The sequence below is a fragment of the Chelonoidis abingdonii genome, chromosome 8 (genome assembly GCF_003597395.2).
Source record: "Chelonoidis abingdonii isolate Lonesome George chromosome 8, CheloAbing_2.0, whole genome shotgun sequence".
Classification (NCBI taxonomy): domain Eukaryota; kingdom Metazoa; phylum Chordata; order Testudines; family Testudinidae; genus Chelonoidis; species Chelonoidis abingdonii.
In genome coordinates, this window is record NC_133776.1 from 76,830,984 (window position 1) to 76,845,421 (window position 14,438).

The following is a 14,438-nucleotide window of genomic DNA, read 5'->3' on the forward strand; positions in this document are numbered from 1 at the left end:
GTGGAAAACAAAAACATCATTTTGAGTTACTTATTCATGCATATAGACACTATAGTCTAAATTAAATGTCTTTTGTTTACCAAGACTAATGAAGTGTAACAAAGCTAAAGCCAATGCATAACAACTTAATTATGTCTCAGAGGTAACCATTTTGCCCAGTTTCAGTGAGCAAGAGTATTTATTTGTGCTGACAAAAACAGTCCACTAATACTGAATACTCTGCTGGAGCACTTCAGATTAATATATTGGGAATTTGATAAAGTAGGTAGATGTAATGGAGTTAAGATTAAATAAAATAAAAATATATTAACTGAAATAGTGTTTTGGGAGAATAGTTTTACAAAAAAAAAAGTTATAATGCCACAGTGACTTCACTTTCAACATTACTTGACACAGGGTTAGATTTGTTCCTGGTACATCCTCACTGATATCAATGAGGTTAAATCAGTGATGAGTGCAGTCCACTCTGGATATGTACTAATTTCTCTCTCAGACACATGTGCAATAAAGGAGATTTTGGTTTTACCTTGAATACTGAGTTTCTGCATAGTGGGCTAACCAATCTGAAATGGGCTTCTTCCTCCTTACCTCCTAACAGAGAACCCCACCCAGATGGTTGTTAGGCTTTTCAGGTTCTAGCCTCCTCCCATGTAGAACAGTTTGACTAAAGAACCAGTTGCTAACTTTATTTGCATCTATATTAAGTAATCAAATAACTCAGGGAAAAAACAACCATGATTTGAGCAATATCTATGTGGCTGAGGCTTCCAGACTGGTGGTCTCACTCTGCAGAAAATCAATTTAAAAGGTAAGAACAAAAATGCCTGTTTTGCTAAGCTGGAAACCAGTCTGAAATGGGCTATAAGTAGCAGTACCCTGTTCTTCCTGCATCATAATATAAGAACAAGGGGACAGTCAATAATATAAAAAGGTGAGAAATTCAAAACAGATAAAAGGAAATACTTTTTCACACAATGTGTAATTAGACCATGGAACTCATTGCCACATAAAGTCATTAAATCCAGGAATTTAACAAGATTTGAAAAGAGACTGGGCATTTATATAAATATAAAGAATATTCACAGTTACTATAATTAACAGCTACAAAAATGTTGTGGAAGGCATATTAAACCCCACGTTATAGGGAGTAAGCCAATCTTTGACTACAAAAGATAAAGATAAGATCTATTATGGGGAGGATACTCTGAAATTCTAATGTTCCTCTGAAAACCCGGGTCCTGGCAACTGTTGTTAACAGGATATTGGACTAGATGGGCTTCAAGTCTGATCCAGCATAATAGTTCATATGTTCCTTGTACTTAAACTCCACGGTGAAATCTGGACACTATTTAAATACATTTGAATTTCTCCAATAAACTTAATACGGCTATGATTACACCCCAAGATTTTAGAAAGAGCTTGCTTGAATGACTGAACCACTGGGTCTCAGGACAGCAGATCTGCAATTTGGAGCAGGTCCAAAGGGACCCAGCCAACAAGGTTAACAGCACTGAGTAATCACAACCTGAGTAGGCAATTAGTGTCAGGGATCCTCTGACCAATTTTTCCTTCCTCAAAAGATAGGTAATATGGATGTCAGGGGACATGCCTCTCTACCCACTATGATTGAGAATGCTTTCATGGTCCAAGCAATGAGCTCTTTGTATCGACTGCAGAAACTCAGAATATGGGGAGACTCATATTCTCTGATATTGCAAAAAGTTCATTATTGGATTCACCTAATGATTACACATCAAACTGAAGATCTCCTGGTTTGGCATCAATTGTCCTAGTTGGAAATGAAGAGATCCCACCAAGTGAGTCACACTGGCCTTGTCTTCACTAGGAATAAAGGTGTGTTTTTAATGTGCTAACTGATAGAAGTCAACTAATGTGCAAAAATCCTAGTGAAGACAAGGAAATTAATATTTTTTCACATTATCTGGTTGAAGGAAACCCTAGACTCTCGTCTATGTGTTACCTTCACCATCTAACATGTTAAAACTACAGCTCACTAACCATAGTCAAGATACAGGAGAATGTGACTTCTGAGTGAGGGAGCTGTTGTCACATCCTTCCTTCACTGCGTCCCCTTTGCCAGAGTCTTTCACTGTGGCATGGAAAGATTCTTGCACCAGGATACCACACTGCTAAAAACAGAGTAGATATGGGAGGCACTACTGAGTGTGCAGAGATCCATGTAGGGTACTGGCCTCTCTCTACTATACTCATCTAAGCTGTGCCTCACTTTCTACACTGCTATTTATACCCATGCTAATTGGGTGAGCAGTGTCTGCAGTCTACATGCTGACACAAATATAGACCTACCCACAGTGGATAAGTGTTCTCTGTATTATGGACTGAACTTTTTCATAATATCCAGATGGTTTTCAGATGAGCTCTGTATCTTATGGTATGGATGTGAAAAATGAACCATAGAACCCTGCCATGCAACATGATACTGTAAGATATAAGATCATATTTCCGCTGTGCCAATCCTAGTTCCAATGGCTATTAAGAAAAAAGAATTAAAACTTCAAATTTTTATGAACTTACGTGGTATAGTGGAACAGTGTTGCTTTCAGCTAGTGAGAAATTCAGGACATCTTGCTGCCCAGGTTCCAGCCTAACGCTAACAGTAGATGTTAACATAGATGGGCTAATTGGATAGTTCGGACTACTTGTGTTTTTGCCCTTTTTCCTTGACCTGCGGCCTGTGTCTCTCTTGTTGTCTTTCTGTGCCAAAGGCTCTTCTTGGATAACCAAGATCTTGTCATCACTCAGGTATCGTAGGAGTGAATTCTCCGAGTCAGTTGTTGGAGGAAGAAGAAAAGAAATATGAATAAGACAAAACAAATACACAAAATATAACCAGGCTACACGTTTATACTTAACCACTCAAGCACACATCTGTGCAAAAATAAAGCCACACCTTAAACAGGGTAATAATGGGAGTTGCAATATGACATTTCAAATGGAGACTGCAACCCACAGTCTTTTATTCACGTGGGTATTGTCTGGAGAACGTTTTACTAAGACGTGATAAATGGAACATAGCTATTATCTCAGTCTTTCATAGCCCTTCGATCCAAAATGTTTGCTGCTCTTGAGAAAAGCACACCTTGCTAAGTCAGAGTTCACTAGCGTACAAGGGACCAAGTGAAGCCATTGTTCTATATGGCATGGTAACTACAAGTGCACATTACCTTGTTTCTTTCCCACCTGGAAACAGATGGAGACAACAGCATTGATTCTGCTGTTTCATTTACAGCACAAAGCCTTAGAAAATCTTGACTTTTTTTTTGAATTAACAAATATGCTGGACGTTGTGCATTAAAACTGTGAACCACTGAGACTCCTATTCCAATAGTTTTTCTCAAACTGTAAGTCCTTATCAGCACTTGGGCTGCACAATTCTGGAGCCCAGTCTTTTTCAATTTTTTTGGCTACGCAATTTAGTCAACTCTTTCAGTACATTTTAGAGTACAGCATAATATATGCTCACAGATACTCTAATGAAAGCAAATGTGCCATCACCTAGCAATGAGGTTCTCTGATGGTTCTTTTGCAGGTTTCTATAGCAGACAGATCCAAAATCCTGCCTAGCGGATTCTAGAATGTTGGTCATGAAGACATTAGACTACAAGATTTTGAGAAGGGTATTTTGTAGCACTAGTCAGAAGTTTTCTGATGGAATGTTTTTCTGCTGGAAAATGCAAATAGATAAAAAATGACACGTTTTGCAAAAACATGTCGATTTTGATAAAGAACAATAGAAATAGGATTTTGATAAGATCAAAATATTCCATTTCAACCTCTTCAGAATGGAATGTTTCTATTTTCCATTTTGAAATGATTTTTCATTTCAACATTTTAAAATTTATAATATAAAATGAAAAAAGTCAAAATCAGTATGAATTTTTTTAAATTTTGTTTTTAGGAAATTTTAAATATTTTTGTTTTATTTGTGTTTCATAATGCAGATTCACCTGTGAAATGCCTGCCCAGCTCTAGTGTTTTGGAAAAGTATGGCTTGCTGTACTTGAATCAACAGTAATTAATAAAAGTTAACAAGTCAGAACAGTAACTGAGTTTAAGATAACTGTGCATGGAGGAAATAATCATTCTATAGGCTTCCACAGACTTCCATCCTAGTTCCTCCAGAGTAAGTGTTTGAATCACTGGCCTTCCCAGCTAGAAAAAATTCATAATCAGGAAAAACTCTTCTTGGTCAATTACTGTTTCTAGCAGTTTTTTAAAGCTGCCTTTTCCAAATTAATCTTATCATAGGTGTCACATGCAAGCCCTAGGTGCAGATATGCTTGAACTGTTGAAAATAACACACACACACACACACAGAGCAGAGGAACTAGGAATAGAACCCAGATCATCTGACTTCCAGTTCTATGTGTTAGCCATAAAACCATTCATTTCTGTACTTTGACTGATTAATGATGACACCCAACCAGATAGAATCCTTGGATCTGCACCATCACTATACGTTTATTTCTTATTATGTTGAAAAGGAATTGGTTCAACCACTCACGCCTCTGTAGCTTTTTATGAGGAATTGAGTGGTGCAGTATTTATCCTTAATACATACAGTAGGTTTATCTTTAATTAAGAAAATAATTTGATGTCCTTCGGAGAAAACCATGGGTTTAAATTACAAAATTATGAGTAAAAAGTCTCAAAGCACAGACTATTTTCTAACTCAAAAATAGTTCATGAATCTTTGAATTCCATAATGTCTATCTATCCTAATCATCATCCTTGATGCACTGCAGCTGTAATATTTTATGTATATATCATTATGTCTGGAATATGCATAATTAATTTATTAGCTACAAGTGGCTATAAACAACTGGTAATACTTTATTTCAGAGAGCAACTCTTAACAATTAACAGCCAATTAGCCAACATATTATAAAAAGCTAACACTAGCTGTGGTTAGTAAACAAAGAATATGTTACAGTGGGCAATGTAATATTCACTTAAAGATTAATTTACAAATGGCAGGTAGAATTGATCAAGAACAGGATTGAGTATGTCATCCCATCATAACACATCTAAGAGTTTTTCTTTAGGTAGGATGAAGTGAAATTTACAAAGTACATACCATGTTCAAATACATTTTTATTAGCAGTATATACACAGTCCTTGAGCCAAATACTATCTTACAAATTTTGTATGGAGCTCCCATTGCAATCTTTGCATATGAAATCTGTGCTTCCAAAGGCAGAATCTAATTATTAAAGTTACCTGAATTGAAAAATCCTATGAATGTCTAATCTAAGTGTGAATGCTTCCTATAATGAAAAATCCACCAAATCCCTTCAAAATATCTTCCACATAGAAAATATTTAGAAAATACTTCCCCATATATTTAACCTCAGTACTTCTTGTTCTTTCTATATTACAGGAGAACCTCAAAGATACGAACATCACAGTTATGGACTGACTGGTCAACTGGACACCATGTGAAACCAGAAGAAACCAATCAGGCAGCAGCAGAGACCAAAAAACGAAAAATCACCCAACAAAAAAACAAATACTGTGTTGTGCCTGTATTGCATCTTAAAGGTAGGCAACTGGATCTGTGCTTTGTTCAGAGTTACAAACATTTCAAAGTTACGGACAACCTCCATTCCCAAGATGTCTGTAACTCTGAGATTCACTATAAATGAATTTAATATAGCCCTAAACACTTCATAATATTACTTTAAAGAGTATACTTCTACAAAGTTACCATATTTCCTTTAAATCTTCTTTTCTCTAAAATGAACATTGCACATTTCTTAATTTTTCCTCACAGGTCTTATTTTTCAAATCTTTTGACAGTTTCATTGCTATCCATTATTTTTTAAAACTGTACCCAAAATTGAATGGGTACGCCAACTGATGCTTAGCTGGTGTGCTTTTTGCCTCATCATTGCATTGTTGACTCATATTGAATTTGTCATCTACCATAAATGGTAGATGACAAATTTGTCATCTACATTATGGCCGACCTGGAACAACGCTTCCTCAGTTCTGTCCACTCACACCCCTTCTCTACCTACGCTACATTGATGACATCTTCATCATCTGGACTCATGGGAAGGAGACTCTGGAAAAATTCCACCACAATTTCAACAGCTTCCACCCCACCATCAATCTCAGCCGACCAATCTACAGGGAGGTCCAACTTCCGAGACACCACGTGCAAATAAGTGATGCACATTAAACCACCCTATACCGAAAACCTACCGACTGCAATGCCTTACCCTTCATGCCTCCAGCTTCCATCCCGGGCACATCACACATCCGATTGTCTATCAGCCAAGCACTGAGGTACAGCCGCATCTTGCTCTACCTCTCAGACAGAGACCAAACCTGCTTACAAATTCTCCACCAAGCCATCTTCAAAACTACAATACCCGCACAAGGAAGATTATGGAAACAGTCAACAGCAGCCAACGTGTACCAGAATCTTGCCTACTGCAAGACCAAACCCAGGGAAGAACTCAATCAGGACTCCACTGGCATCTCATACATGTCCTCCACAAAACCCCTCTAACGAATCATCAGGGACTCTAACAACCTCATCCTCGACAATTGATCCCACACTTCTACAGGCTTGGTGGCTGGCCAGTCCTTGCCCACAGACAATCTGCAACCTGAAACATATTCTCACCGTAACTGCCATCACCGCACCTAGTAACTCTGAGCTAGGAACACAATCCATTGCAAAAAACCTCTATGACCAACTCTGCCCACATATCTTAACCAGCGCACACCATTCACAGGACGCTAACCAGATCAGCACACCATCACCGGTTCATTCACCTGCAACATCCACCCATGTTTAATATATGCCATCATATGCAGCAATGCCCCTCTGCTATGTACATTGCGGCCAAATGGACAGTCTCCTACGGAAAAGGATAATATGGACACAATTCAGGTATTAGGATGGCAATATACAAAAACCTGTTAGAACAACACTTCAACCTCCCTGGACACACTTATAGCAGACCTTAAGGTGCCATCCTGCAGCAAAACCCTCCAGATCAGATCTTCAAAGAGAAAACTGCTGAGCTTAGTTCATTTGCAAATTTGACACCATCAGCTCAGATTAAACAAAGACTGTGAATGCTTGCCAACATACAAAACCAGTTTTCTCCTCCCTTGTTTTTCACACTCAACTGCTAGAACATGGGGCCTCATCCTCCCTGATTGAGACTACCTCAGATCTCTAGCTTGCTTGCATATATATACCTAACCCCTGGAAAATTCTACTACATGCATCTGACGAAGTGGGTATTCACCCACGAAAGCTCATGCTCCAAAACATCTGTTAGTCTATAAGGTGCCACAGGATTCTTTGCTGCTTTTACAGATCCAGACTAACATGGCTACCCCTCTGATACCATAAACCACCTTGTTATTAATACAAATGATTTTATTGGTACAGTTTACAGAAAAGAGGATTTTTGATGGGTTTCACTCTACATGCCCACAGTTATACACCAATAATATGTGCTATGTACAGTTAAATTGATCATCAATAAATAAAGGGTCAATTCATATATTAAAAGTAATTTATCATCAAGGATCTTTTAAGCTTATTTACTGTACACAAGTGACCTTACAAATGCACATAGATTCGCTGATGTCAATGCTCTTCTACACAAGAATCGGGTCCTTACTTAACAATATAATAAATTATTTGACATGTACATGATTAATAGGAGGGTCCAAACTAGAAAATTATCATCTAAACTGTTTTTCAACTTAAAATGATGTTTTTATCAACATGAAAACATTTAGAAAATGTGTTGATTTTGAGAAAATTTTGTTTAAAAAAGAAAACAAAGCATTTCAATAATGTCAAAATATCCTATCTCAACATTTTAAGAATGTTTTTGATATGAATTTTTAAAACAAAATTAAATACTTATATAAACCATTTTAAAAAATATATAAAAGGTCAAAACAGGAATGAATTTTTTATTTTATTTAACAAAATGTTTTGATCAACCCCAGATGATTTTTTTTCAGAATTTCATTTCAATGATATTTTGAACTTTGTTGTTCCTGTTCCATTTTGGAATGGAAATTTTTTTGAAATTGTGGATTTCCCATGGAACAGAAAATACATTTCCCCTCCCACAGCTCTAGTCCTAACCTCTTTCTACTGAAGTCAACAGGAATTTTGATATTGATTTTAAGAAAAGTACCACTAGACTCCTAATATACAATAATAATATGGATTGAGTATAAGAGGGGTAGCCGTGTTAGTCTGGATCTGTAAAAGCAGCAGAGTGTCCTGTGGCACCTTATAGACTAACAGATGTTTTGGAAATCTTGAGTGATCTGACTGGATGCTGTATTTTGTCAGATATTTTTAGCCCAATCATGTCTTTACTCATAATTTCAGAACAAGTAAAATTTTAGATAAATACAATTAAATGTTAGTATTTAGAATAAAATAGGAAAAAATTTCAAATACTGGTATGAAATCATGGTCTAGTATGAATGAACAGAAAATTAAAAGTTTTGCGGAATTAAATAGGAATGATTGTATTTTGGAATGGAAGTAGTTAAATATAATTGAAAATATTATCAAAAAGTATTTTTAAACTTTTTATATTAACTTTCAATTATATCCTTGAGTTTTATTAAGCTACAGACAGCTACTTCTTACTCCTGTGAGCCCTCTACATGCAGAAACTCCATTTGTGATAATGGGAATCCTGTGTCCGAGAGACTCCTTATTACCTATCTAGATAATTATACTGCACTCATGACTTAAAGGATCTTTGAAGCTCAACATCACAATCACCATCATTCTTGCCAAAGAGGATTTGAACAGATCTTTACTTGAAGCATATTGCTCAGATACAGAGGAAGAAAGATAGAAGGCAATGGATGTGGTTTAATTAGGCCACAACTTTATTCACTTAAAATATATTTGGCAATACCCTGCAATAAATTGTACAGTGCAGGTCATCATCATTTCCGTAATCATTTCCACATCATCCCCAACCAGGCTGCAGGCACCCCATTGCTGTGACTTCCTTGGCATGAGTTTTAAAGGGAGTTTAGAAAAAAGGAGAGGGGTCAGCTCCCCTGCTGCCCTCGAGGTAGGAGTCTCGAATCCCCTTTCCTAAGCTCCCTTAGCTGGGGACTAGCAAAACAGAAATGGGATTGGATCCCCACTGTACTAGATATAGGAGCCCCGAATCCTTGTTCCTCATGAAATGTTCTCCCTCAAATACTTTTCCAATCCATTTGACCTGATAACTGTTTCCATTCTATAATGAGTACCTGCACTGGACATCTGTCATGAGTTTTACATTATAATCTAAACCCTCTGCACCACCACCCCAAGGTCCCAGACTTGCTGTGGGAAAGGTGACAAACCACACCCCAACTCAGCTAATGTGATCGTGAGGAAAATATTCCTTCCCAGTTCTCAAGGAAAGAAGGGTGACTGTCATAATGTCCATAGCTGATTATGAAGAAACATGGTCCTTTTACAGATTTTATGAGTGGGAAGGGGAGTGCTGATCTGAGTGAAAGAGTGCTTCTCCAGCATGGCACAGGGTATAAATCCAACACTTTTCATCAGCAGGAAGGGCAGTGCCTCACATCCCCACCCCAAGTCCAGCTGCTTCCTGCTCTCCTGCTGTTCCATACTCCATTCCTCTGTGTAAACTTTCTCCACCCTCACCCTCTGCTATCACTTGCCAAGTGAACCCTTAAAGGATCAACAACTTCTTTTTTTCCAGCCATTCTGACAAAGACCCACTGCATAGAACTAGATAATTGAGGTGCTAAAGGAGCACTCAAGGAAGACAAGGCCGTTGCAGAGAAGTTAAATTAATTCCTTGAATCAATCTTCACTGCAGAGGATATGGGGAAGATTCCCACACCTGAACCATTCTTTTTAAGGTGACAAATCTGAGTAACTGTCCTAGAGTGAGGCATCAATTAAGGTGGTTTTGGAACAAATTGATAAATTGAAAGTAGTAAGTCACCAGCACCAGATGGCATTTACCCAGGAGTTATAAAAGAACTCAAATATGAAACTGTAGAACTAATTGTGGTATGTAACCTATCACTTAAATCAGCCTCTGTTCCAGATGATGGGAGAGAAGCAAATGTAACACCTATTTTTTAAAAAGGTTCCGGAGGCAATCCTAGCAATCACAGGCCGATATGCCTAACTTCAGTACCAGGCAAATTGCTTGGAACTATAGTAAAGAACAAAATTATCAAACACATAGATGAACATAATTTGTTGAGGAAGAGTCAACATTTTATTTAAAAGGGAAATCATGCCTCACCAATCTCTTAGAATTCCGGATGGTGTCAAAAACATGTGGACAAGAGTGATGCAGTGGGTATAGTATATGTCAAGAAAGCCTTTGACAAGGTCCATCACAAAAGGTTCTTAAGCAAAGTAAGCAACATGGGATAAGAGGAAAGGTTCTTTCATGTATTAGTAACAGCTTAAAAGATAGGAAACAAAGAATAGGAATAAATGGTCAGTTTTCACAAGAGAGTGAGGTAAATAGCAATAATCTGTACTGGGACCTATGCTGTTCAACATGATCATAAATGGTCTGGAAAGGGGATTGAGCAATGAGGTGGAAAAATTTGAAGATGATACAAAATTATTGAAGATAGTTAAGTCCAAAGTAGACTGTGAAGAGTTACAAAAGGATCTCACAGAAGTGAATGACTAAGCAACACAATGGCAGACTGAATTCAGTGTTGGTAAGTGCAAAGTAATGCACATTGGAAAATATAATCCCATCTATACATACAAATAATAGGGTCTAAACAGCTGTAACCATGCAAGAAAGAGATCGTGGAGTCATTGAGCATGTTTTCAGAGAACTAGCCATAATGTGCATTAGGAAAGGGATAGATAAAAAACAGAAAACATCATAATGCCACTCTATAAATCCATGGTTCATCCACATCTTGAAAACTGTGTTCAGTTCTGCTTGACCCATCTCAAAAAAATACTAGAATTGTAAAAAGATGCACAGAAGGGCAATGAAGATGATTAGAGGTACTGAGCAGCTTCCATATGAGGAGAAATTAAGACTGGGACTGTTCAGCCTAGATAAGAAATGACTAAAGGAGTATATGATAGAGGTCTGTAAAATCATGAATGATGCTGAGAAAGTGAATAGGGAAGTGTTATTTACTCCTTCACAAAACATAAGACAGAGGGATCACCTGATTAAATTAATAGGCAGCGAGTTTAACACAAACAAAAGGAAGAAATTTTTCATACAATACAGTCAACTTGGGAACTCTTTGCCAAGAGATGTTGTGACGGCCAAAAATATAACTGGCTTCAAAAAAGAATTAGATAAGTTCATCAATGGCTGTTAGCCAAGATGGTCAGGAATGCAACCCTATGCTTTGGATGTCCTTAACCCTCCAACTGCCAGAGGCTTGGATTGGACAACAGGATGGATCACTTGAAATTGCCCTGTTCTTTCCATTCCCCCTGAAGCTTCTGGCACTGACTGTTATCAGAAAATGGGGTATTGGGCTAGTTGGACCATTGGTCTGAGCCAGTATGGTTCTTCTTATGAGCTGTGGTGAGCACATTATCACTGATTCTTAATGATGAAAGAGGTTGTTGATGAGCCATGAAAGACACTTCCCTGCATTTCCCTCTCCTTTGCCCAAGGAACTAAGTTTTCTGTAGGCACAGAACTTATATACCCTTGTGGTGAATAAGAAAGCAGTCCTGGAATGTTTAATCTTTTTCTTACATGGCAGTGCAGGGTAATGTCATTAGGTCACAATACTAGACACCTGTTTTATTTCTAATGCATTTTACAGTACACTCCATAACAAAGGTGAAGCAGAACTGTATTCAATATGTTTGAGAATACATTAAGAAGAAGCTGATTAATAGTGTCAGTCTTCTGTAGAGATTTCACATTTCTTGTAACAGATTAGAGGCCTGTGAAAGTCTATAGATATTAGTTTTAAAATATATTTACCTGGAAGACTAGAACTGATTTTTACAGCCTCTTTGTTTATTTGTCCAATGCATATTTGTAAATGTTTTCAAGGAAGCACTATAATGTTAGCAATTTTGGGATCAGCTAGAGTTGAACAACATGGGCATTCAATTAATGTAGTTCAGAGATAGTGCTACAGCACAGGCACAAGCCATACAGGCTTCCCAATACAATGTTGAGACACTACCAGTAAAATTCACATATGCCACTAACTAGGGTGACCATACTCCCCTCTGCTGAATACGGGACGTCTGGTAAAATTACTTGTATTCAAGTGAGTTCAATGGTAATCAATCACAACTGTGCAGTACAAATATTCAAATTAACATCAAGTTGGCTGAGCCCCATTAAACAGAAATACTACGCAGTTGGATTATTTTTATCTACCTTTTTATCTTTAAGGCTTTAGGGTTCACACAGGGAGGGGTGATACACACACTGGTACCCCCCCACACATGGGGAGATGTGATACACATACACACCCGTATCCCATTCTCACATGTGGAGGGGGGTTGGGTGACCAACTGACTGATCCTCCTTGTCCCATGCTCTCTGCTCTCCATGTCTTCAGCAGCCACAGAGCCTGGCCAGAGAGGTGGCTCAGCAGGGGAGGGTGCCTAGGGGACGGAGCAGCCCCAGGCTTCATGGGGACAGGACCCAGGGTAGTGGGGGTGGGGACAGGCAAATAGGGTGCTAAGCCCCTGCCCAGGGGGCTGCTGTGGAGCCTACAGGTTTGGGGTGGGAACAGGCTTAGCATGGGACTTTGGCACATGCAGTGCTCGGCTCCTCCTGGTCAGCAACCTGGGCCGAAGGGTTTTGGGCTTTCCCAGGGTGCCACCCAGACAGAAGCAGTGGGGGAAGGAAGGAGTCTGCCGGCCAGGCTGCTGGTGAGCTGAGTGCTTCGAGCAGGGGCTCAGTGCTGGGAGCAGGACATACCCCACTGTGGGGATATGGAGGAGCAGTGGAGGGTGAGAAGGGGACGAAGGAGCAAAGCAGGGAGACGACAGCCAGAGGGGGAGCACATAAGGGGCCAATGGGTGGGCAGTAGAGGTGACACCTAACCAGCTACTACCTGGCACTCATCGGATGCCGCAGCTCGCAGTATGCAGCCAGTGCCAGCTGGAAAGGGGATGGGGGGCGGGGCCCGGCTGGCTGAGAACTAGGGTTGCCAAGCTTCTGGTTTTCAACCAGAACGCATGGTCGAAAAGGGACTCTGGTGGCTACAGTCAGCACTGCTGACTGGGCTGCTAAAAGTTCAATTGGCAGCGCAGTGGGGCAAAAGCAGGATCCCATCCCTACTTGGTTCCAGGTGGCTCTCAGAGTTGGCAACACATGTCCCTCCAGCTGGGAGGCAGCCAAGGGAACTCCACGTGCTGCCCCCGCCCTGAGTGCCGGCGCCTCAGTTCCTATTGGCCAGGAACCACAGCCAATGGGAGCTGCAGGGGTTGTGCTTGTGGATGCAGGCAGCATGCAGAGCCCTCTGGCCCTTCTGCCTAAGAGCCAAACATGCTGGCCACTTCTGGGAGCTGCCTGAGGTAAGCACGAACTAGCTGGAGCCGGCACCCTACAATCCCTCTTGCACCCCAACCTCCTGTCCCTGCCCTGAGCCCCCTCCCAAACACCAAATCCCTCATTTCTGGCCCTACCCTGGAGCCCCGTACCCCCTCTTGCACCCCAACCCTCTGCCCCAGCCTGGTGAAAGTGCGTGAGCGTGTGGAAGAGTGAGCAACGAAGGGGAGATGGAGTGAGCAGGGGTGGGGCCTCAGAGAAGGGGTGAGGTGGGGCCTCGGGGAAGGGGCAGGGCAGGAAGCAGGGCAAAGGTGTTCAGTTTTGTGCAATTAGAAAGTTGGAAATCCTACTGAAAGCCCACACGCAGCGGGTGCTTTGCTGAGAGACTGGCAGGGGGAGCAGCCCAGCCCCACACGCTGCAGTTTCACTCCACCACCAACCCTGTACACCCATCCCCACCATCACTGTACTGCCCCATTCACTGCTGGTGGGCGGGCAGCTCACGAGCAGGGATCCAGCCAGCAGCCGGACCTACCGGTACTCATGGCGGGGAGGCAGAAAATATGGGACAATTTGCCCATTTTTAAGAAAATGTTGGGACACCTGCAGGAGGGCTTAAAAACTGGACTGTCCCATTAAAAATGGGACATCTGGTCACCTTACCACCAGGACCGGCACTAGGGTTTCTGGTGCCCTAGGCGCCGGGACATTTCACCGCCCCGCGCGCGGGTCTCGTGGCTCTGGCGGAGCAGCCACAGGCATGCCTGTGGCAGTCCACCGGAGCCGCGGCTCCCTGACCCTGGGGGGGCGCCCTGGGCTGCCGGGTCACGGCGGCGGCTCCCTGACTCCAGGGGGGGCGCCCTGGGCTGCCGGGTTGCTGCGGCTGCT

The 14,438-nt window shown here is 40.8% G+C and overlaps 1 protein-coding gene across 1 annotated transcript in view; it reads right to left on the reverse strand.

The window, feature by feature from the left end:
* LOC116816345 (connector enhancer of kinase suppressor of ras 2-like) overlaps positions 1 to 14,438 on the reverse strand; it is a 518,029-nt gene that overhangs the window by 145,472 nt on the left and 358,119 nt on the right. Inside the window, exon 17 of the mRNA XM_075068744.1 lies at positions 2,557 to 2,802. Coding sequence (XP_074924845.1) covers positions 2,557 to 2,802 — 246 coding nt within the window. The remainder of the gene's footprint in view (positions 1 to 2,556; positions 2,803 to 14,438) is intronic.